A 25,699-nucleotide genomic window follows, 5' to 3' on the forward strand; every position below is an offset into this window, starting at 1 on the left:
ATGCAGCAATATCTCATCAATGCTCCAGGCCATCCATTTCTTCAGGGATATATACATTTGTTACACACTAATGTCACATGTCATCATAAATTAGACTACAAAATTACACTGACAACTATACACTCTCCCTCTTCAATATCCTTTGTAATTTGTGTTGTATATTGAATCAATTTTACTTCTTGATTGCGTTTGGATGTTAAACTGAATTGAGTTGAGATAATAAAATATTATTAGAATATTATTTTTTAATATTATTATTATTTTAAAATTTGAAAAAGTTGAATTATTTATTATATTTTGTTTTTAAATTTGAAAAAATTGTAATGATGAGTTGAGATGAGTTTAGAAACCAAACGAAGAATCTCGTGTTATGTCAAATTCTCAAATTATGAAAAAATTTGTCATTTTCGAGATAGATTTTTAATTCATTTTTACAAAACTTTTCATCTCATTTCATTTAATCATTACACCTTTCTCAAATTTTTACATAAAATAAAATAAATAATTCATTTTTTTAAAATTTTAAAACAAAAATATTATTAAAAAAATATATTATAAGAATATTTTATTCAATTTTTAACTTTTATTTTAACTCATTTTATCAGAAAACAAAAGAGTTCTCATTTTTAATATATAAATACTCTTAACTCATCTTATCTTATTTGATTATTATAAATTTTTCAAATTTTTTTAAAAAATATAATAAATAATCTAATTTTTTTTAATTTTAAAATAATAATAATATTTTATTTAACTTATCAAAAATTATTTTATCTTAATTTAATTCAACTCGAGCATTAGAATGCCTAAACCGTTGGCGTCCCAGAAAACTCGAGAAATAAAAACAGTAACATAAATATATACTCCCAAAAGAGTAATAACAGTGTCAACGTAAATGATGTCATGGTTGAGGTCAAGTTTCTGTTTGGCCCAACCACTGATTGCGATTTCAGTACTCTACCCTTTTTGGCATTGATTATGCCTAAAAATCACTCAAATCCCAAACCCCAACCATTTACTTGTTTATTTATTTTTATTTATTTGAACCAAAGAGCCTCTTCAATTCCGTCCGACACACTCTTCCGTACGCCTTTATGCGTACTACGCACCCCTCCCAACATGAGCTCTCAGCCTCTGATCCACCACGCTCACTCCGGACTGCCCACGTGGCAACCGCATCAGCAGTTCTCGTGCGTGTTACGCACCCCCTGCGTACTTTACCCGAAAGCAAATTTCGTTTTCAAAATTTTTTAAAAGTTTAATATAAAAATAATAAAACACCTACTGATTTGTAATTTCCCCTCCAATTTATCGTCTTGCTCTCTCTCTCTCTCTCTCTCTCTCTCTCTATCTTCCGAGCTTCCAGCTTGGAGTGGAGTGTCTCTCTCTCTCGTAGCCTGGGGTGTCCCAGCTTCGAAAGCCACGCATGATGATCTATGAGATAGTTCGTGGAGAATGAGAGACAATTCAGAAAAAGTTGGGCTTCCAAGTTCCTGAACTTTTGTGTTATTTTTTTCTTTTGGAGTGAGGAGGGGGGGTTCGGTAGTATTTCTAGGGTTTTAACGAAGAATAACCGAATACTTTGGAGAATGCCGACCAACAGATCGAAATCTGAGAAGCATGATGCTGCCAAGCTGCTTCGGCGGGACCCCTACGAGGTTCTCAGCGTCTCGCGGAACTCCACGGATCAAGAAATCAAAAGCGCCTACAGAAGGATGGCTCTTAAGTATGTTACAACTGTATATTTCAAATTATTTTCATCTACATATAGGCATTATTTCTAAGTTTTTGCTTTTTTTTTTTTTTGGGGGGGGGGGGGGGGGTAAGTTTGAATCATGTGTTATTATTGCTCGACTTTGTCTTCCTTGAAGTTGAATAAGTTAGTGTTGGAGATTTTGCGGTTCAGAGTTTTTGAGTCTTTTAATTCTTTAGAATTTTGGTGTGGACAAATGAAAGGTTTCTGATTGCCGTACATTTTAGATGGTATTTAATCGAAAACTGGAGTTTTTATTGCCTAATGTCGTATTTGAATGTCATACATATCTTAATTATATGTGTATAATGTAAGCATTTTGCTCGATTTAGCTCATCTTTACTGTAGATGGGAAGAAGCCGCAGAACATTGTGCTTTCAGAACACAGTGATTTCCGAATTTATTGCTAATCCTGGATATGGCAGTTTTGCTAATCCGAACGTTACATCCCGCATCCTTGGAGAGCATTCTAAGTTAGCTCCTGGTAAAAGTAGCATAAGGAGAAGCATGAAGATCCTGGCAAATGGAGATGGCAGGTGATCTGCGGCAGCAGAGCATGGTGGCCATGTGTACTGGATGCGATGTGTGTTATCCTTGCTCTGGCCAAAAGCTGGAGCTGGTTATTGGGGTGGTGGAGCCGGAAAAGATGGTACCTCCAATGGGGCATGTGGGTGGTGGATAAGTGTAAATATGAGTTTCTAAGTCTATGGAAAAAGAAGTCAAGAAAAAATCCTGTCTGACCAATAAATTAGAAAAACAAGGCTAGAGAACCAACTGGTGGTCAGCAACGAGAGAGTGATGTAAAAAAGGCTAAAAATGGGCCACTCACTCGTGTAGCGGCTACACACCTATGGGATGGAATGTTACAGTGCTTGGTGGGGGTTGAAGGTGATGTGGTGCTTCCATTGGTGGTTGATATGCAGTGAGAAGATGTACCAAGTGCCCTAGATCTAGCCTCTAATATCTCGAGAGATAAAAGAGAAAAGTGAACTAAAGAGTGGAGAAACAAGCAAAAGGAGGTGGGGGAAGAGGAAAGGGTTGGTCTAGTTTTATCAGAGGGAGGGGAGTTTCTCCCTTTCTCTGGTGATCTATGAAGAAGAAGGGAATTTCGATGGGGGTTTCATGTGTGAGAGAGAGATCGGGGAGAGAAAACAGTTCATCCTTTAAACTGAAGATGTCTCAGCAATTCACGATGGTGGCAATTGTTTAAACAGGACGTGGAAGATAAGAGTTAGCAAACCCCATTGTAAACATCTAATTGAATATTGTGTGGTGCAAAACCTAAAACAAAGCCTGTTGTTTCCCAAAAAAGAGGTGAATGCCTAGTTAAAGCAATGATCCTACTCCAAACTGTGTGAATCAATAGTTACTGATAGAAAAAAAAACTGTGTGAATCAATAGTCACTAAAAGTGATGCTACTCCAGATTGTGTGAATCAAAAGTCAATAGAAGTGCTGGCGTACATGTGAACCTATATGTTACGGGGATTTGGACTTATGTCATGTGATGGCAGGTGTTAGATCTATCAAACCTCCAAATGATCTCATTGTAGAGCATCTGTATTTCTGTATTTCCATCAACGCTAAATATGATAGCAAAAAGCAAATTAAGGAAAATATCCCAGTACATGACAACTGTGTTCCCCCTTAAAACCCTGATTTCTATCCAGCAGTGGTTTATCCGCGTATTTTATTTCTATATTTTGACAAGTTAGAGAAATCTGACCAGAAACACATTCCCATCTAGGAATATTTGCTTTATGTGCCAGATGTAGAGCACTTAAGAGATGTTGGAGTGTCACTGATTCATTGTAACATCAGATCGATAGCTCCCTGAGGTTTGCCTTTTGAAGTTAATGGGTTTTCAGTCAAAGTTTTATTGTCTGTGGATTATGGTAATTTTTAACTGGTTGTATTTAGTTATAGTTCATGTTTTCTACATTTTGTGTTGCCAATATTTCTGCAATATTCTTCCACTGCTCCAAACAAATGTGGTTCAGATTGTCAAATAGGCTAATTGTGCTATAATGCAAATGATCCTAAAGCATTGCACATGATATCTTCAGGTACCATCCTGATAAGAATGCAAATGATCCTGAAGCAGCTGATATGTTTAAGGAGGTCACCTTTTCCTATAATATCTTGTCTGATCCAGACAAACGACGCCAGTATGACACAGCTGGCTTTGAGGTGAGATATTGATGCCATTTTTTGACATTGCTAACTCTCCGTAAGTCAAGAAGTCAACTGTGTCCCTACTGGGTTACTTACAATTCATTAAGATTGCAATAATTTGTTTTATGATTAGCTCACTATTGAAAGCTGGTGTGGAACATGATATGTTGTTTTTTGCCTAGGCTGTTGATTCAGGAAGTCAAGACTTGGAGTTAGATCTTTCAAGTTTGGGAGCTGTGAACACCATGTTTGCTGCACTTTTTAGGTATCTGACTAACTATTTCCTTTTCTTGTTTTTAATGGTGAAAATCTTCTCTTTGAATTTCATGAGCTCTATGCACTAGTATTATTTTCACTATTTTCTACATAACAGTAAACTTGGTGTGCCGATCAAGACCACTGTATCAGCAACAGTCTTGGAGGAGGCACTTAATGGTGTGATCACCCTTCGCCCACTTCCATTGGGGCAACCTATATCTAAGAAGGTGAACTATTCTTACTCCAATTGTCTCTCTCTTTCAATACCTTGCCCGTACCAGTTGTAGTATTGCTGATTTGACTTTTTTGCTTTTTAATATTTTTTTAATAACAGGTTGAGAAGCAGTCTGCTCACTTCTATTCTGTTACAATAACAGAAGAGGAAGCTCGAGCTGGATTTGTATGTCGAGTGCAGTCGTCAGACAAAAGCAAGTTCAAGGTTAATAAACCCTCTAACTCACATGCAATAAAAACTGCATGCTCTTTCAATTTTATTATTTTTTTTATAAGTAAGAAGATGTTTTATTGATATAGAGATAGACATAGCCTAAGTACACAGGAAGTATACATGTAATTACACCTATTTAGGAACTAGAAGTGGTTACAAGGAAATCATAGAAGTTGAGACCATTCAAGTCTATAGCAATGGCCCACATAAGTAAAGTCTTCCAGAAAAAACTCTTAAACTCTTCCAAGGAGCGCTCATGATCCTTGCAATTTCTATCATTTCTTTCACTTCAGATGCACCAAAGTAGAAAAATGGGAGCCATCTTCCACACAAATGCGATCTATGGTATCTCCGTGATCCCTCTCCAACTATTTAGTAGATGACACATTGTTATTTTGTGAGACAAATCAAGGTCATATTCAATCTTTAAAGGCTATCTTGCTTTATTTTGAAGCGGTCTTCAGTTTAAAAATAAATCTCTCTAAAACGGAGCTGGTTGCTGTGGGTAACGTGTGCATTGTTAGGGGGTTGGCCAACATATTGGGCTGTATGGTCTCTTTGCTGCCTATGAAGTATCTTGGCCTTTTATTGTGAGCAACATTCAAAGCCAAGACTATTTGGGATGATGTGTTAAAGAAAATAGAGCGTAGGCTGGCTAGGTGGAAAAATGTTGTATTTGTCTAAAGGGGGTTGAATTACATTAATAAAGAGTACCCTCTCAAACATTTCCCACATATTTCTTGCCATTATTTCCTCTTCTAGCTAGTGTTGCCTTTTAGATTGAGAAGCTCCAACGACATTTTCTGTGGAGTGAACTTGGTGATTAGTTTAAGGTCCTGTTTGGATAGTGAAAACGTTTTATCTCATTTTATCATTACAATTTTTTCAAATTCCCATACAAAATATAATAAACAATTCAACGTTTTCAATTTCTAAAACAATAATAATATTAGAAAATAATATTTTAATAATATTTTATTCAATTTTCAATTTTCATTTTAACTCACTATTTAAACGGCATCGAATGTCTCGTTTGTTTTCAGAGATGAGATGAGATTTTTTGAGATGTGTGAATAGTATTGAGATATGTTGAGTATAGATAAGATGAGATAAAATAAAATTGTGTTTGTTTATAGAGATGAGATGAGATTAGTTTGACTTTTTTGTGAAGCATTTATGGTAGTGCGACCCACTTGGGTCTTGGTTTTTTTTTTTTTTTTTTTTGCTTTTTCTTAGGCTTTGTTGCGTTGCCTTTTTTTTTTTTTTTTTTTTGTTTTCCGTTTACCACTTGCGTTTTGTTTTTTTTTTTGTTTTTTGTTTTCTAACATTTTTTTTGTTTTCCATTTACCACTTGCCTTTTGCTTCTTTTTTTTTCCCCCCTAACATTTCGGCCTTTTTTGTTTACCACTTGCTTCTATTTTTTTTTCACACATTTCGGCGTTACTGCCATTGGGACCCACTATTTGCTGCCGAAAGAAAGAAAAGATAGGCCCACTGACAACTTTTTCTATGTATAGTACAGTTGATGAATAGTGATAAAATAATGAGAGATGAAATGAGATGAGATAAAAAGTGGGTGTTTGTTTTCAGAGAGTGTCTGACCGTACAAAACTTAGAGAAGTTTTCAAAATTTTGTGTTTCATCTCTCAAAACAAACGAGGCCTAAGTTTCACTTAGTTGGATGAGACAAGGTGTGCTCTCCAATGTGGGGTGGCGAGTTGGGGGTTTGTAATTTGATGGCCTTTAATAAGGCTCTTATTGGGAAATGGTTGTGGAGATATAATTATGAGAGGGAAGCATTATGGAAGGTGGTGATTGATACTAAGTATATGAGAGTAAGGAGGGGTTGGTGTTCTAATGAAGTTAGGGGGCATATGGAGTAAGTTTTTTGAAGCATATTCGGCAAGGGTTGTGGTCTTTCTCTAGCGACATTAGGCTATGTATGGGGATGGCAATAGAATCAATTTTGGCATGATGTTTGGGTTGGAGATATGGTTCTTAAGGATGCCTATCCCTCTATTTGCAGAATGGCATGGGAACAAGATGCTTTGGTGGCTGACTTGCAGGAAATTACTAATGGTTCGTAGCAATGGAATGTTAGCTTCATTAGAAAGGCACATGATTGGGAAGTAGGTGTCCTTGTTAGGGGTGTAAAGAGTTCGGTCCGGATTGGAAAAACCGACTGGACTGAAGTTGAGACCAGTCGGTCTCAGTCCCACAAATTGTGGACCGAAAAAATTCGGTCTAGTCCTAAGGTCTACAAATTTTGGACCAAACTGGACCGAACTCCTATATATATTTTAAAAATATTTTTAATAATTTAATATATTATTTTTATATAGTAATTATATAAGTTAATGATGTATTTTTCTTCAAATTTATTATCATTGACCATATAAAATATAAAATAATATATGCTATCAATTAATAATAAATCATAAATCATGTGATAATTTATATCATTATATGTAAATAGTTAATATATCATACATTCATACATACTCTACTATTTATACTTAATTAAAATAATCAGGTAATTTTTTTTTTAAATAACTAAGTTGCAAGCTAGTATGAATAATCTATTTACAATGAAATTATTTGATATTCATTAACCATCATAAATATAATTATAGTAAAATATTTTTTTAATGAATTATTTACATAATCCATATTAATAATTCACTTAATTTTAGTTTAGTAATTTAAATAATTTATTATTATTAATTTATTTGAAGAAAAAAAAAGATAAAAAAAATAACAAAATAATGGGGCCAGACCGAATGGACCGATAGCTACCGGTTTGATTCGAGGAAAATGATGGACCACCCCCTGGACCGGACCAGATCGATTTACACCCCTCGTCCTTGTTGAGTTTTTTAACTTGCTATACACTGGACCTGTTGATACAGTGGTGGATAAGTTGGTGTGGTGACCTAGCAAAGGAAATTTTTTTGTATGCTCTTTCTATGAGGTTCTCACTACTTAAACTAGTAATTATTTTCCTTGGAAGAGCATTTGACAGAGTGAAGCACCTCCTAAGGCTATTTTGTTTTTCTATAGACAACATCCTTAGTGAAGATTATGACCGCGAAATAATGGTAGAGCCATGGTTGGTATTCCCCACTAAATAACTTGAGAAAAACCACCCTCAACTGAAACCGACAACATTCTGCTCAAGGCTTCCATGACAATAACAAATAAGAGGGGTGATAATGGATCACCTTGTCGCAACCCCTGCAAACTGTTAAAGAAACCTACGGGATCACACCATTCACCAAGACCAAGAAGTGAACCGTTGACACATTGCCTCATCCACACCCTCCATCTCTCCCCAAAATCACATCTCCTCAACAAATAAAAAATTAAAGTGATCATAAGCCTTCTCCATGTTAGTTTGCAGAAAATACTTGGGACTTCTGACTTAATCCTGCTGTCCAAACATTTGTTAGCGATAAGGAATGAATCCAATATTTGTCTACCCCTAACAAATGCATTTTGAGACAGAGATGATTCTATCCATGACTGTGCTCTTCCTATTAGCAAGAAATTTTGAAATTATCTTGTACATATTGCCCACAAGACTAGGGGTGGGCAGTGGGGGCCCCGCCCCACATGGAAGGTGCCTAGCAGGGTTAGGGGTCGGGCTGATCCTAGCAGGGCCCGCACCCCGCTCCACACCCCTCCCCCTATTTAATATAAAAAAAAATTATATTTTTAATATTTATATAAATATATTGTATATAAATATATATAATTTGTTAAAACTTGAAGTATTTAAGTTAATGGATTGCCTTGGCCTTCTAGGCCAACTTTTATATAGGAGGCCAAGGCAATATAATGGTTATACTTAAGCAATGTGAGACTTACTGTTAATGGATTGCCTTGCCTTAATCGTATGGTACGGGTAGCACCCCTACACAAGACTAATAGAATAGAACTCTTGTACCTCTATTGCACCAACCTTTTTAGGGACAAGTGCAATAAATGTAGCATTTAAACTCTTCTGAAATTTCTCAAAAGTGAAATATTCATGAAATAACCGCATGTCATCCTCTTTCACCACATCCCAACAAGTCTGAAAAAAATGGCATAGTAAAACCATTAGGGCCCGAAGCTTTGCCTCGATTCATTTTCCTAACTACTTGTTGTACCTCTTTCTCTTCAAAGGGTCTCTCAAGCCAAATCATACTTGTCTGATCAATTGCCTCAAAAGATAGACCATCTAATCTAGGCCTCCAATCAAAAGGTTCTGAAAGCAGTTCTTCAAAATGTCTAGCAATATGATCCTTGATCATTGATTGGTCTGAAGAAACATAGCTATCTATGGTCATGGTCTCGATGTCATTATTCCTCTTATATGAGTTGGCAACCTGGTGAAATTTTTTTGTACATTTATCCCCCTCCCTAAGCCACAATGCCCTTGACTTTTGCCTCCAAGAAATCTCCTCCATTCGGATCACCCTTTTTAAATCTGAAATGACTTGATTTTCCAAAAGTAGGTTTGAATGACTTAATTGCAATTGCTTTGGTAAATGCCATAATAGATGTCGTGAGATTGGCTTTTGCGGGTGTTCTCTACTTCTACACCCTCTAATCTTTGTAACTCTTGTAGTAAGGTCTTCTTTTGTAGTTCTACATTGCCAAATACTTGTTCGTTCCACGATTTCAAATCCTTCTTCAAAGCTTTCAATTTACCGACCAATATGACGCTCGGAGGGCCCTATAACTGGTATGAGCTCCACTATCGTCTAATCAATTACACAAACCCATAAGTTTTTATCCACATGTTCTCGAATTTAAAGTGCCTTTGTCCCCCTTGGATGCCTCCACAATCCAACAGTATAGGAAAGTGATCTAAACATATCCGTGGTAGTCTTTTCTGTCATACATCTGGAAAATATAGGTCTCAAGATGAGGATATAAGAAATTTGTCCAATCTAGACCAGACATGATTATTAGACCATGTAGATGTACCCCCAGCAAGAGGGATGTCCATAAGATCCATCTTGAATATGAAGCATGGTTTTATCGTCCCTTCCCCGATATCTCACTCAGGAATCTTGTCACATTGAAATCCTTGCCAATATACCATGGGACATCCCACCAAGTACACAATCCTGCGAGCTCTTCCCATAATAACTGCCTCTTGCTATCCAAATTAGGACCAGGACCATAAACCCTAGCAAAGGCCCACAAAAAACCGTCTTTAGAATTTGTAAACAAACACCCTATCGAGTATTTCCCTACAAACTCGTCGAGATTCTCCTCCACCCTTTTACCCCACGTTACCTAGACTCCACTCGACGCCCCATTCAAAGCTAGATATGATCAGCATACTTACTAACAGCCCCATATACTTCGGATAATACTTCTTGTGATAAGTCTCAATTTAGTCTTCATCAAACAAATGATATCCACTTTCCATTGTCTTAACAATTTTTTTATTCGGAGGCATTTATCTATCTTATTCAACTCCCTAACATTCCAAATAAGAAGTTTGGGCTTCATTTATCAACAACTACAACCCTCCCTTTGTTCCTTCCTTGGCTTCACTCTCCTCTTTTCCTTCATAATTAATAGACCAAGATAGTCTCCTCAACTCTCTGTTTCGTTTTGACCCCATACCATGGTGGTAGTGTCCTGCCTCAATTGCTGTTAGTAGTGCCTTGAATTGATCTTCAAAACCCTCATAGGAGATCCCTACACAACTATGAATTTCTCAACTTTTTGCATGACACAATTTGAGGATAAACAAGAAGGAACAATACAAATAGGGATAGGATCATCCTTATCTTTCTTAATGCCATATTATCAAAATGGCGAGGAATCATCCCTGAGGCGAGTGTAGAAGCATGTTGGAATCTCCCTTCATCATTCTGTTGTAGCTCCTCGCCCATGTTGGACCCAAATAGAACCAATGGTCCTTTCCCTTCTACCTCCCCCCTCTCATTCACGTTATCACCCATTGATGCCTCACTTTCCGAAACGACATAACAGGTTGTAGTGATTACTATGTTTTTTTTTTCAACGCTAGAATAGACATCTGTACTATGTTGTGGTCGATAGACATCTGTACTATGTTGTGGTCGATTTCTTGCACAAAACTCTCTCCAAACCCTTTCTGTGATATCCCCCATTGTTTTTGACCTCCTAGTGACATTGCGACCCTCACATCCACCAAACACTGAGGCGTAATCTCTGTGTCCAGCGTCGAGGACGTCAATCTCACAGCCGTGGCGATGAGAGGCAGCCCAGAGTTCATCGGCGCATTGATCTGTGACATCCCATAGGGCATCGAGCCCCAAATATTCCGGATAATACTTGTGATAAGCTTCAATTTAGTCTTCATCAAACCAATGATGTCCACCTTTCGTTTTCTTAAAAAAGTTTTTATGCGGAGGCATTTATTTATCTCGTTCAACCCCTTAACATTCCAAATAAGAAGTTTGGGCTTCACATATCAACAACTACAACCCTCCCTTTGTTCCTTCCTCGGTTTGCACTCCCTTCATTTCCTTCATAATTAATAGACCAAGATAGCATCCTCGACTCCTTGTTTCGTTTTGACCCCATACCATGGTGATAATGTCTTGCCTCAATTGTTGTTAGGAGTGCCTTGAATTGTTCTTCAAAACCCTCGCAGGAGATCCCTACACAACTCTCTTTTTGCATGACCCAATCTGAGGATAAACAAGGAGGAATAGTACAAATAAGGATAGGATCATCCCCAGCTTCCTTACCTTCCATATTATCAAAATGGCAAGGAATCTTCCTTCAGGTGAGTGTGGAAGAATGCTGGAGTCTGTCCTCATTTTGTTGTAGCTCCTTGCCCATGTTTTTTTTTTTTTGATAGGTAAACAAGTATTATTAATTCAATAATGGGCAACAAAGTGCCAGTTACAAAGGTCATTATGCCCTATCTACGTAGGCTCATTAGAAACTAAGAAATCATGAAAGTTCATGCCATTGAAGTCTACAGCAATAGCCCAAGTACAAAGAGTCCTAAAAAAGAAAATTTTAAGCTCCGTTATAGATCTCTCTGTCTTCAAATGTCCGCTCATTGCGTTTCTTCCACAAGCACCACATGATACAAATCGGAATCATTTTCCAAACCGTTTTGATCTGTTGCACACATCGAATAGGGGTCCAGCTTGCCAACATTTCCATCACAGATTCTGGCATCACCCACGCTAGATCCATTCTATTGAGCACCTCATACCAGAGAGACCTAGCAACCTCATAATGTAAAAGTAGATGATTTACCGATTCACCCCCACTTTTACACATACAGCACCAGTCTGTAATGATTATCCTCCTCTTTCTCAGATTATCTGTAGTGAGAATCTTACCTAAGGATGCTGTCCACACAAAAAAGGAAGCTTTGGGTGGAGTCTTGTTCTTCCAAAGTCTTCTCCAAGGAAATTGTATCTCAGGTTCTTGTGTGAGAACCTTATAAAAGGATCTAACTGTGAATACCCCTCCCTGCAGGAGTCCACCACAAACCATCTTCCTGCTGGACATTCGGATGACAAGAATACAACAGACTATACAAATCTACAAAACTCTCTACCTCCCAGTCTTGTGCTGCCCGGATGAAATTGATATTCCATTGTGTACTCCCACCCGCACTTCCCATATCCTCCGCCACTGTAGCATCTTTTATCACTTGCAATCAGGAAAAGTAAAGGAAACAAATCTTGAAGGGCACTGTTACCACACCAAGCATCCTTCCAAAATCTGATCCTGGACCCTGTACCCAGCTGAAACCGAGTATGATGATGGAATGCCTCCCACCCTCTTCTTATATGTTTCCATAGCCTCACTCCATAGGTGCCTCTAACTTCTCCAATACACCAATCCTCCCCTAAACCACCATACTTCTTCTCAATCACTACTTTCCATAAGGCTTCCGGTTCTTTAGTATAACGCCACAACCATTTTTCAAGTAACGCCTGATTAAACAATCTCAAGTTTCTGATACCCAAACCGCCACTGGAGATAGGACGGCAAACCTTCTCCCACCTGGCTAAATGAAATTTAAAGTCCTCTCCTAAACCACCCCACAGAAAATCTCTTTGAAGCTTCTGAAGTCTACCGGCCACACTTGCCGGTATAGGGAATAAAGACAAGAAATAGGTGGGTAGGTTAGAAAGTGTACTCTTGATCAACGTCATCCGGCCCCTTTTCGACAAGTACATTCTCTTCCAACCTGCCAATCTCCTTTCTATTTTTTCAATCACCGTATCCCATATCGTGCAAGTCCTTGAATTTATACCCTACGGTAGTCCCAGGTACATCATCGGAAGAGACGCTATCTTACAACCCAATATCCCTGCCAACTCTCGGACATTCTGGACTCCTCCAATCGGCACCAACTCGGATTTATCATAGTTCACTTTTAAGTTAGACACAGCTTCAAAATAAAGAAGCAACGCCTTCACAGCACGCAACTGATCGGGATTGTCCTCACACATAATAAGCGTATCATCTGCAAACAACAAATGAGAAATAGTAGTAATACCCCTACTCGAGGATCCAACCTGAAAACCATTTACAAAACCATTAGCCACCAAAGCCGAGATCATCCTGCTTAGTGCCTCCATCACAATGACAAAAAGTAGGGGAGATAACGGATCCCCTTGTCTCAGGCCACGAGAACTCGCAAAAAAACCTTCTGGGCTGCCATTGATCAATATAAAGAATCTTGTCGTGGAAATATACTAGCTGATCCATGACCTCCATCTCTCCCCAAAACCACACTTATCCAGTAAAAACAGAAGAAAATCCCAATTAACATGATCATACGCCTTTTCCATATCTAACTTGCACAGAATCCCTGAACTCCCAGCCTTCAATCTACTGTCTAGACATTCATTAGCAATAAGAACCGCATCAAGAATCTGTCTACCATTTACAAAAGTATTTTGAGGCTTAGTAACAATCTTCCCCAACACCACACTCAACCGATTAGCTAGTACTTTAGAAATAATCTTGTAGACTCCATTCACCAGACTAATAGGCCAATAATCCGTAATCTCACACGCCCCCACCTTTTTAGGTATTAAAGCAAGGAGAGTGCTGTTAAGACTTTTCTCAAATTTCCCAACCGAGTACAACTCCTGAAACACCTTCATAAGATCATCTTTTATCACCTCCCAACAATCTTGGAAAAACCCCATAGAGAAACCATCAGGTCCGGGGGCATTATCTTTTACCATATTCCTTACTACATCATACACCTCGTTCTCCTCAAAAGCCCTCTCCATCCTAGCTACATCTCCCGTCTCAATGGTGTCAAAAACCAACCCATCAAGAGTAGGCCTCCACCCCACCTGCTCAGTAAGGAGCTTCTCAAAGAAATCAGTAACATGATCTTTAATAACTTCCTCTTCCCTACACTCCACCCCTTCAATTTTCAGTACCTTTATGTTATTGTTTCTTCTATGCGAGTTTGCAATGCAATGGAAAAACTTCGTACTCCGATCCCCTTCCTTTAACTATAATGCTCTTGACTTTTGACACCAAGACATATCTTCTTGTAAAATAATTCTCTCAAGATCTGAGACCAACACAGTTCTTTGTGATTGATCCTCCTCAGAAAGTGGCCTCCCATCTTGAAGTCTATCTAACTCCTGAATCTCCAACCACTTGATATTTTTGTTCTCTCTTATGTCTCCAAACGACTGTTTATTCCACTCCTTCAGGTATCTTTTTAAGGCATTCATCTTGTTCGCAAAAATGAAACTAGGTGTACCATTGAACTGATAAGAAATCCACCATTGTTTAACCCTCTCCACAAAACCTTCTGATTTCAACCACATATTCTCGAACTTAAAGTATCGTCTCCCACTATGAATGCCTCCGCAATCTAGCAAAATAGGCCAGTGATCCGAATTTAAGCGTACCAAACGCTTTTGCCATACCTCAGGAAAATGGCTTTCCCACTCAGGTGAAATTAAAAAGCGATCCAAGCGAGATCAAGTCTGGTTATTTGACCATGTGGCAGGGCCCCCTGCAAGAGGAAGGTCTATCAAATTCAAGTCAAACATACACTCAGAGAACTCCAAACTTGCAGGCTTCATTCTTCTTCTTCTGAAGCTTTCACTTAGAAATCTCACAACATTGAAATCACTCCCAATACACCATGGAAGATCCCACCAACTATGTACTCCTGCTAGGTCATCCCACAATAATCCTCTGTCAGCGTCTAGATTAGGACCATAGACACCTGCAAAAGCCCATAAGAAATTATCGAACACACTTTTAAAGGAGCACGCTATCATATATTTCCCTATAAATTCTTCCAATTTCTCCACCACCCTCCTATCTCACATCACCACAATTTCTCCCGATGCCCCTATAGAGGCCAAGTAAACCCAATCCACATGAACACCACTCCATAAACTTCACACAATCTTTCTATCTATCATTTTCAACTTCGTCTCCTGTAAACACACAATGTCCGCTTTCCACTCACAAAGCAAGTGTTGAACCCGGTGGCGCTTATCTACCTCGTTAAGCCTACGCACATTTCAACACACAATCTTAGGCTTCATTTGGGAACAGCCAATCCCTTCCCTTTTACCCTACTCCTATTGGAACTTCCCTCCGACTTCATCGACCACGCCAATTTTTTCAGCTCCCGATTCTTCTTCGAATCCCCTTTCCTTTTTTGTTGATGTCCAACTTCCATAGTAGTTAACAGTGCTATGAACTGCTCTTCATACCTTTCACAATTAATCCCCATGTAATGTTGGATCTCTTTCACCTTATTTATGACCCAATCTAAGGCTTGGGTTGGATAGTACTAGTTTAATGGAATAGGAACCCCCCTCCTATCAATCTGAAAATTCTGGAACACTTCGCCCGCCGAAATCCCTTACAAGCCCACCTGATCACGCACCTGAGGGAGAAAAAATTCATCCTCCACCGAATGCAAAAGCTGGTCACACGACTCAGGGAGAAACAACTCATCCTCCACCGAATGCATAAAGTCAACCGAACCATCCTCCTCCTCAGCCACCTCTAAATCCTCATACAACTTGATAGACAAGTTCGCCGTAGCAAGACCTGCGTCTCCTCCAACCATCGGCGACGTCTGAGCTTCCTTTGGGGGAGAGAAACGCGATCCGAACTCCACTAGTGCCTTTTGCGCACAGCACACCGGCGGCCCATCATCGGTGACCCCATCCCCTTCGTCGGCGCCGTCTGTGCAACCTTCACCTGATCCTTCGTCGACGGCACACTTTCCAGCACAAAGCCGAGACTTTGTAACTCGGCAGGACACGCAGGTTTGGGGCTCACGATGTCTCGTGGACCTTCCATGGACTGGGGTAGGCTCGCCCCGAACCCAGGCCCATCACAATGGGCCTTGGGCTTAGACGGCCCAGCCCCATCACAAGGGCCTGAGCTTGACGAAGACTTCAAACTGGCCTTAGACCGAAAATGCTCACCCGTCTGACGCCAAAAACCCCGACCCTTACCAACTTTAATTCTCAGCTGGGTCTCATTGTGGGCTTTTCTAAGCCCATCACCCATAACCTTTCGTTTGCCTTTTAAATTCCTCTTTTCATCTCTTACCTTAAACAGACTGCCAACCTCAAGTACTTCAGCCATGTCCTTCTGCAGCATCCGTAACTGCCCTTGTACCTCCAGCAGCGTCCTACGTACCTCCCATACGTCCTGACATGCCACAGAACTTCTGCCAAGTGAATGGCTCAACACACCATATTGCTTCGACGGAGCTTCACGACACCCAACTCCCCTGACAGTGCCCCTCCAGCCACCGTCACCCTTCCTCACCACGTTCGGCATCGTCGAAGAGAGTGCCTCCTTATACGACCGTGTTTGGTGCCTCATCTCCCCCTTGACAACATTCGACCCATCACAAGCAGCACCTCCCTCATCTTCCTCCACCCCCAACCATTCTCACCTTCTGGAATGCACAAGACATTTCTTCTCCCCCCCTGGTTATACTCAGCAACCTCAAGATATCTTCATCTACGATTTGAGCAACGTTGGGCGATAATACTACAATATCCATCTCTAGTTGCTGAATACACCTCCTTTCATCCTCCTTTCATACTCTCCTCTAGCACCTTCCCAAGCCACTGCACTGAAGATGGACCAAACAGAACCACATGTTCTGACTTCCTATTTCTTTCGATGACTCGCAGCATTCCACCCCCAGACTTTGACAAAATAAAACATTTGGATTCAATCACCACCTCTATAGGATAACCCATACTTAAGTCACCATAATAACTCAAAACCCAGTTATCATCTTAGATGTGAAATATTTTTGGAAGCTATTATGTACGGAGAGAAAAAAGGAGAGAGAGAAACCACAATAAACACCTCTCCTCCTTGCCCATGTTGGACCCAGAAAGAACCAATGTTCATTCCCCTTCTACCTCCCACCTCTCATTCACGTTATCACTCATTGATGCCTCACTTTTTGAAACAACGGAACAGGTTGTTGCCATTACTAGGTTTTTTTCCAACGCCAAAATAGACATCTATACTATGTTGTGGTCGATCTCCTTCACAGAACTCTTCGGCTACCCTTTCTGTGATATCCCCCTTGTTTCTGACCTCCCAACGACATTGCGACCCTCACATCCACCAAACACTGAGGTGTAATCTCTGTGTCCAGCGTCGGGGACGTCAATCTTGCAACTGCGGTGATGGGAGGCAGCCCAGATTTCACCGGCACATTGATCTGTGACATCCCATAGGGCATCAGCACTTCCAGTAAATCGCCTTGTGTGCTGTCTATCTTTCTTTCTCAATTAGTCTTGGCGCTAGGTTTCGGTCGGGAACTACCCCTGACTTGCTGGAATAGGAGTCAGAAACACCTCTGGCCGCTGTGCCGACGTCATCGTGGGCCTGGAAGTGGACAAAGATCCCATTTTGAACTGTGAAGTCCTTTGGGCGTAAGCCCAGTCCATTTTAGGTGCCATCCCATTTTGGGTGAGCGAGATGGGCTTGTCCGGCCCAGGCCCAAGCCCAAGCCAAGTTTGGCTTTACCTGTATCAACCCTAGGGGGATTCAGCCTTGACCTAGGCCCATCTTTCTTTTTAGCACCTTGGCCCAAGCCCAGGCTTAGGCCTAGGCCCAAGCCCAGATTAGAGTTCAAGCCTCTGTCCACTTTACTTATAAAATCTTCTACAACCTTCTTTAGTAGATGAATTTCCCCTTTCACACTTGGGATTTCCTCCTTTAGTCCAAACAGTACCCTCTGCTCCTCACTTTCCATTGTGCAAACATCGGACATGCCTCCACCACCTCTTTCAGGTATAGCACAACGACAATACCTCTCTACAGTTGTACACCTCCCCTCCTACCTATTTCTTTTTGTCCTTTTCTCCTTGTTGTAACGTTGACTCATACCACTTTGTACTATCGCCTTTCTTCCTTCACCACCGCCCATTGCAACCTTTGCGTACGTTCTGGTCTACTTGCTCGTCTTCTTCCACTTCCTATCTCCTTAAGTCACCACAGGGACCTTATTTGCCGGTAGTATGGACAAAGAATGCTTTATCTCCTTAGACATGCTTTTTCAACCCCTACCTTCCATCCCTTCCGGTATCACTATCATGCCTCGACGTCCTCTGTCACCATAATCAGTGGTTTCCATGTAACATCCAAAAGCATTGGCTTGCCGATGCGCAACCAGTGTTGTAGTCCCAATGCGATATGTCTTGAAAAAAATCTTTTCTTCCATGTAGTAGTGAGCACTCTTCCATTGTGTTTGCTAACCAACGAGCACTAGTATGGCTGAAAACCATCTCCTTGATGGCCTTCTTGCTTCTCTGGGTGGTATGAAAGTATCTTCCCCCCTCCAAGGATAATTTGAACACCTTTGTTTCTATTATTAAGTGTTTTGAATACCCCATCCTTATCAAGTAACCATTGAGAACTCAGAAAATGGCTAATAGAATATTAATTCTGACGTAGATCACTGGAATATTACACCCATCTTACATGTGTATGGAGAGAAAAACTTTAGGAGAGAGAAACATCTTCACCATCTTCTTCCATCGAAAGCCTAATATACTCTCTATGTGCAAAGCGATCCCACTCAATCAAAGTCTATAAGAATGTAGTTGACAGCCAAAAGGTGAAACCAGATCTTTGTCTCACTGCTTAATGGCCACCAACACACTGCTGCTATTAGACCAGAAATCATTCATAGAGATTTGGAATAATCTCTATTTCCAGTCTTATGAAGGTTGGCTTGTTTATTATTGGTTTGTGTGTTTTCAAGTCTTACGAAGGTTGGCTTGTTTTTAACATTTTTGGAATAACTTTTAAGCGATTGAGGTAACTTCTTCATGGTTAAAATTACAGAGGAAACAAAAGACAGTAATAGTTTTCCTTGTTTACTTTCAAAACATGAGGCTTCCATGGTTGAAGCACCTTGAATTCCAGTTATTATTATATTTAATAAATTCATGTCAAAGTTTTATTATCAATCAATTTAACTTGCATATTAAGTAATGTTCCTTGGTTTACCTGTTATGGTACTTCGGAGGCATAATCCTATAGGTGTTTTTCTCGGACCCGTTTGGTTTCATAGATGGTCTCAATCCATCTCAAAATCCAAACACTAGGGATGACAATTCTTGTTCGTGTTGTGTCAAATCATGGACATTCGACTATACGAATCAATCCGAACCCAATCTGTTTAACTAAACGAGTCAAACATTCAAATCTTAATCCAACCTATTTAAATAATGGGTTGTGTCGGTTTACCCGTTTTGACCCGTTTAATAATTAATAGATTGATAGGACACGACTCATTTCAACCCCTTTCATGTAAATGGGTTGAATTAACACGCATAACTCATTTGACCTGATTAATATAATTTCACATAAAAATTAAAATATATTTGTATTAGTAGCCACAATATTTAAAATAAAATAAGACTACTTACTAACAAAAAGTATTAATATTTTTCAAATTTTAACTTAGAATAAAACCAATATTACAAACTCTACAATAACAAAAATGTGCATTGGTCCAAAATTACCATCCCAATAATAAAAACATAAGCATATTGAAAAATATCAATATTACAATCCAACAATAATAAAATTGTAATTTTGAAATAAAATTTAAAAGGGTTATTGCGGTTTGATTTTGGGTTAAGCGGGTTGACCCGCTTATTAATCGTGTCTGAACGGGTTAATCTATTTTGACCTGAATCCATTAATACCGAATCTAAATCTACTAATTTTGTGTCTTGTTCGTGTTGGGTTCACGGGTTGTATCATATATTGTCACCCATACCAAACACCATTTAAACACAAACATTTTTCAATTTTCAATTTTCAATTTTTTCATCTAATTATACATAATCATTATAACTTTCCCAAACTTAAAAAAAAAAAAAAAAAAAAAAAAAAAAATTCAACTTTTTCAAAATCTCAAAACAAAAATAATATTTTAATTTTATAATATTTTTATTCAACTTTTTTTCTTTCATTTCTCAAAACTCTATAAAACATCTGAACTCAAACCATTTTACTACTATCCACAAACTATCTCACTACTATTTACAGATTTCTCATCTCATCTCATCTCATCTCATCTATATAATCAAACGAAGCCTTCCTCTTTGATTGCCATTTAGGTCCTCTCTCTCTCACACACACATTTTTGCTTTCCTAAAGAGTAGAGTGGTGAGCTACACCACAAATACAAACACTTTTCAATTTTAAATTTTTAACTTTTTGATCTAATCATTACTTAATCATTACAACTTTCCCAAACTTCTAAATAAAACACAAAAAATAACTCAACTTTTTCAAATCCCAAAATAAAAATTATATTATAACAATTTTTTAATTTTATAATATTTTAACTCAAACCATTTTACTACTATTCATAAACCATTTCACTATTATTCACAGATCATCGCATCTCATCTCACTATTCAAACGAGGCCTTAATCTTCATTCTTGCTTGCCGATAGACCACTTTTGGTCACAGCCTTGGAATTAGACCGTCGATTCCTATTTTCTTTGCTGAAGCTTGAACCCTTTCCTTTCCACTCCCTAGGCCTTTCAAAATGATCCGAAAGGATAATAATTCAGCCCAGGGACAATTTTGCAGTTCTGTGTCTTCTACGTTTTTTACTGGTCAGTTCCACAAATAAGCGTGCGGACAGTCTGGCTTGTCATTATTACTAAATATTATGTTTTAAAATATGTAGTCTTTGTTTTAACTTATAAAAAAAATATGGTGCTTGATTTCATTGTCTAACTGCAAAGTTCACCTGTTTCAACTTGAGACTGTAACAAGGGCATGCATTTTTCCATTTCTAATGCAATTGAGTCCGTGCTGCTGTGATACTTGTGTCATGGTTTTTGGAAAATGTACAATGATCTGGGAGCTTCTTCTTTACCATGCCAGCTGGGAAAAGGAAAAATAAAAAATAAATCAGAGACCCTTTCTTAATCACTTTCTATGGTGTTAGTGTATACTATTTCTACTCAGTTTCACATGGGTTCTGACATTTAAACTCTGAAGTTTAATCTATATCCTGTATTTGTGAACTTTGACTCTGTCATTGACTTTGAAGAATTATAGTTTATTTTGTTGGTCTAAAATCTATATTATGCTAGATGTACAATGTACTCGGCATTTGGGTGAACAATATATGCTGAGGAATTACCTAAATAATAGTATTTTTTGTTTGTGAATCATCATCATTATTGTCACTAATATATTAGCTTTTTACAGTTATTGTACTTCGATCAGGAAGAGAATGGTGGATTAAGCCTAGCGCTGCAGGTATCAAGCATTTCTTATTCTCTCATTTCATTTGGGTTAAGGATCATTGAGCAGTTTTGTCCAATGTTAACTGATAACTGCTGGTATTCCTGGTCACATTTACTTATGAAAAGAGCATCATTGAGCAGTTATAAATCTCTGTTTTAGTTTTTCCTAATGAGCTTTGAAGCATAGTAGAGTGATTGACAGATGACAATAATTGAAGTGTTAAGGTTTTCAAATGTGATTTCAATCTTTTGATTTTGCAAGATCATGTGCTTGTGTCCCTTTGTGTGTCTGGGCATAAGTTCTATCCAATTTATTGTTTACATCTCTTACATTCGCAGATCTTATTGCCTTCCTTGAATGATCTAACCCTATTGAAAAAACTAAATTTTGTAGTTGCTTTTCTCTTGAAATAGCTAGGTTTATCTAGCACAGAATGTCAGCACCTTAATAAAACGTTCTGTGTGCGCATGCATGCGTGTGTGTGTATCTGTGAGAGAGAGAGAGAGTGGGGGTGATGAAGAACAGGGTTACATTGCTTGTATTTAGCAGCTGCACTGCTGTATATACCCACACAAACATCATAGGGTAACAACTATGATCATTGATATCTTTTGCATCACAAATGAACCCTCGTAATGTATCATATATGTTTTAAGGACCTTTTTTTTATGACGGAGGAACCACCCCACGGTAGAGTCCTTAGGACTCACCCATGGAACCTAAACTGCCGGGGAGACAAGCACAGCAACCCATTACCATGGCCTCCCACTTAAATCATAGTTTAATCCCAGGGGGAATTGAACCTGTGACATGGGGCTCATTCACACAAGTTCGCCCTTACCACTTGGGCTACCCACGGGTGGGTTATATGTTTTAGGACCTTAAGGCACAAATTAGCCCTTTCTCATGCTGTTGCCATTTGCTGCTTTGCATGGTATATAACAGTCTGTTTCTTATGCTCAAGTTATATACAATTATTCCTGTAGGAGGAAAGTGTCAAGACGGGAAAGATCACATCTGCTGGAATGTATTTTCTTGGCTTTCCTGTTTATCGATTGGATCAGACGACAACTTCAGTGAGCTGATGAATATACTCTTCAACTTCTATCGTGTCCATAATTTTTTGTCTGATTTTTGGTTTCTCTTTGCACCAGATGGCTGCTGCAAAAGATCCTGATGCTGCCTTCTTCAAAAAGCTGGATGGATTTCAGCCATGCGAAATAACTGAACTGAAGGCTGGCACCCATTTCTTTGCTGTTTATGGTCAGTTAGTTGAGGTGTTTCCCGTTAAGCTTATTATATTTCTTGACTGCATGCATTGAACCTGACAACCACCTTACTCTTCTGGTCTATTTATTCCAGGTGACAACTTTTTTAAAAGTGCAAGTTACACAATAGAGGCTCTTTGTGCTGCACCTTACAGAGAAGAGAAGGAGTATCTTAGAGCTGTCGAAGCTCAAATTCTAACAAAAAGAGTGGAAATATCAAAGTTTGAAACTGAATACCGAGAGGTCTAGACTTGGAAATAATCATTGTGTATGCTTTGTACACACACACACACACACACAAATATTTCTTTTTGTTAATTTTCACTGTGTTAACAGGTTCTGGCACAATTTACTGAGATGACTAGTAGATATGCACAAGAAATGCAAGCAGTGAGTTTGTCATGCCTATACTCTTACCATAAAAAAAAAAAAAAAAAAAAAAAAAAAGAAAAGAAAAAAAAAAGAAGCCTAAGCTCCGTTTCAGAAGTGAGGTTTCAGTACGTTGATTTTGCTTGCTCTTGCTGTGTGCTTCTTTTACAGATTGATGAGCTTCTCAAGCAAAGGAATGAAATACATGCATCGTACACAACTGCTGCTCCAATGAAGCGGAGTACCAGTAAGAGCAAGAACAAAGGTTCCTTCAAGGAAGCCAAAGAAGATGAAGAGGTGAGAGAGAAGAGATCTACAACAAGGGATCGGCCTAAGAAAAAGAAATGGTATAATATTCACATGAAGGTTGACAAGAGAAAGCCTTGCTGAAGAGGGTGAGATTTGTAACATACCATTTCTTTGTGGACATGTTGCGTTCCCATTTTGATATTGGTTTACCATATTGATTAAATTATTAGGAATGCTCCAGTGAAACTAAATCAGGCAGCCTGCACTCATATATCCGTTGCAATGGTTTGGCATCTCCACACGCAAAGTACGAGGCTAATAAGCAATTGCAGCAACCTAGTATATTGATCTTGATGATTCCGCTGAAATGGCTCATTCTAGCATTTCAAGGGTGACAATATCGCTCGTTGTAATGTAGGGTTCTTTCCTTCCTTCTTCCTTTCCATTACCTTGGCCATTCTCTTGCTATTTTCTCTCAGTATCGCTATGGCTGGCCATAATACCTGTAAATTGCCTAATTTATTCATGTACTTTTCATTTCCGCAACTTGTTGAAAGGGATGTATTTTTTGGGTTAAAGAAAATGGGAAAATATGGCAAGAAATTCCTGCTTCCAGGTCATGGGTAGCTCGTAGCAAGCAGTTCGATTTCATTTGTTTTCCCTAAATGTGGTTAATTTACCTTAGGGAATCAGTAGGGATAGATCAGGAGCTGTTTTGTTTTCGGTTTATTCAGGTTCAGCAGCCCTTCATTGAAGGCGTGGTGCTACATACTTCCTAGCCTTGACCATTATCTTCTGCTTCAAGAATACTTAATGCGCACGGTTGGCCCTGTAATCTGAAAGCATTCCCTGCGTGATCTTGTTGATAATTAGAATCAATGTGGATGGCTTCGGATGGAAACGGAAATTATATATCATAGCTTCCTTATTCAGATGACTGGGAACTACAGATTTACTCCGGAGTTCGAAATCCTTGCAGAAATTGTTGCCTTTTTCCTTGGGTCCAACTCAAACCGTTCGTACTTCGTATTTCAAAGGTGCTGTTTGCTATTTTTTTATTTGTTTTTTAACAATTGAATTTTTAGATATATCATTAAACGATTGACAGATAAATGAAAAATAAATTTTTTTGATTGTAATTGTCTCGAGTAGAAGATAGTGTTGCACCCTTTTATTAGAAGGATTATCATATTACCATTTATCACTATCTAAAATATAGAAATTGCCATTTATTATCTAAAAAATAGAAATGATTTCTAGATTTTAAATTCTATAAATCCCACTTCCATCAAATATTTAAAGTGGTTGGTTTATAAAGTCACTTCAAATATACAAGAATATATAGACCCTTCACGCTGTGATCAAGTATATTCAAAATATTTTATATTGAGCTCCTCATTAAATGAATTCTATCATTTGGTTTACAGTTACTCTCGGCTAGAATTTGTAGTACCAATACGTATTTTCCCTCGAGGAATGTAGGAATGTAAATGCCGTAGATGGTTGCTTTTGCAATGTCCTCCCAAACTCGGCCACGATATTTGTGACTTCTAGGGCTTTTAGCAAGGGAAAATGTTTTGTCCACCGATAAAGCATACCGAAAGTGTACCGAAATGTTTTTTTTTTTTAACATTTGTGTGTGTTTTAGTTTTAGTATTTTAAAAAAATACACACATGCTTTAAAAAAACACACAATATACTATAATACTAAAACATAGTTTCTCATCATCACTGTACAATAGATATCAGATGACTATCTTCTGGTAGAGATATCGTTGTTGGAGCTCGTATCGTAAGGTTGAAGAATAAGAAGTACCAGCCCCTGTTGAAGTCCGGTTTGATTCCTTTTTATCCCTGACCTTGGGAGTGGTGAGGGATGACAGCTTCATTTCACTCCTCGTTGCCCATTGGTGTGCCTGACTTGCTTTCCCTAGCTACTTTCTCCATTTTCTCTTCTTTTTTGTTTCTTCCTTCTTTTTTCCCTGACAGTCTCTTTTCTCTTGTCCTCTCTTTGTCTCCTCTTCCTCTCTCTTTTTATTTGGACCTGGGATACCCTCCAATAATAGTAAATATGCATATTGTAATGTGATCACATTTTGTTGAGATATCCATGTATAATGTTAATATTGCGTGTTCTTGGAGACCGACTGTTTGTTTAGCCTTTTTCTTTTCTTTTATGTTGGTTTTTAGAAAACCAAGATCCTATCATTCACTTGCAAAGTGAAAAGCCTTACAAATAGACTCGCATTGGTAACAATTATTAAGTAGGAAAATATATATCACATTTTACAAAGTATTTATTAGGCGAATGGCCCGTTCACAGCTGAGAATCATGTGCAGCCTGTAGGTTTTTTCCCCCTTCATTTTTTTCCTTTTTTCCTTTACCCTTGA

General features: G+C 38.6%; 1 protein-coding gene across 3 annotated transcripts; it reads left to right on the top strand.

Moving 5' to 3' along the window:
- Positions 1 to 1,298: 1,298 nt before the first annotated feature.
- On the top strand, positions 1,299 to 24,447 carry LOC121254806 (chaperone protein dnaJ 16-like). 3 transcript variants are annotated; one of them, XR_005938719.1, is made up of 13 exons: positions 1,299 to 1,726; positions 3,819 to 3,942; positions 4,110 to 4,192; positions 4,301 to 4,412; positions 4,520 to 4,624; positions 21,384 to 21,434; positions 22,409 to 22,498; positions 22,577 to 22,685; positions 22,785 to 22,933; positions 23,027 to 23,080; positions 23,231 to 23,454; positions 23,539 to 23,722; positions 24,043 to 24,447. XR_005938719.1 is itself a non-coding variant. In XM_041154965.1 (12 exons), exons 1-11 carry the CDS (start codon positions 1,590 to 1,592, stop codon positions 23,447 to 23,449), a joined length of 1,233 nt encoding a protein of 410 aa, XP_041010899.1. In that variant the 5' UTR covers positions 1,299 to 1,589; the 3' UTR covers positions 23,450 to 23,454; positions 23,539 to 23,921. The 3 variants fall into 3 exon arrangements, 2 of the variants coding, with proteins under 2 accessions (XP_041010899.1, XP_041010900.1); XM_041154965.1 differs by lacking the exon at positions 24,043 to 24,447 and having other exon boundaries at positions 23,539 to 23,921; XM_041154966.1 differs by lacking the exon at positions 24,043 to 24,447 and having other exon boundaries at positions 23,550 to 23,921.
- The last annotated feature ends 1,252 nt before the right edge of the window (positions 24,448 to 25,699 follow it).

This window comes from Juglans microcarpa x Juglans regia, chromosome 3D, assembly GCF_004785595.1.
Source record: "Juglans microcarpa x Juglans regia isolate MS1-56 chromosome 3D, Jm3101_v1.0, whole genome shotgun sequence".
Classification (NCBI taxonomy): Eukaryota; Viridiplantae; Streptophyta; class Magnoliopsida; order Fagales; family Juglandaceae; genus Juglans; species Juglans microcarpa x Juglans regia.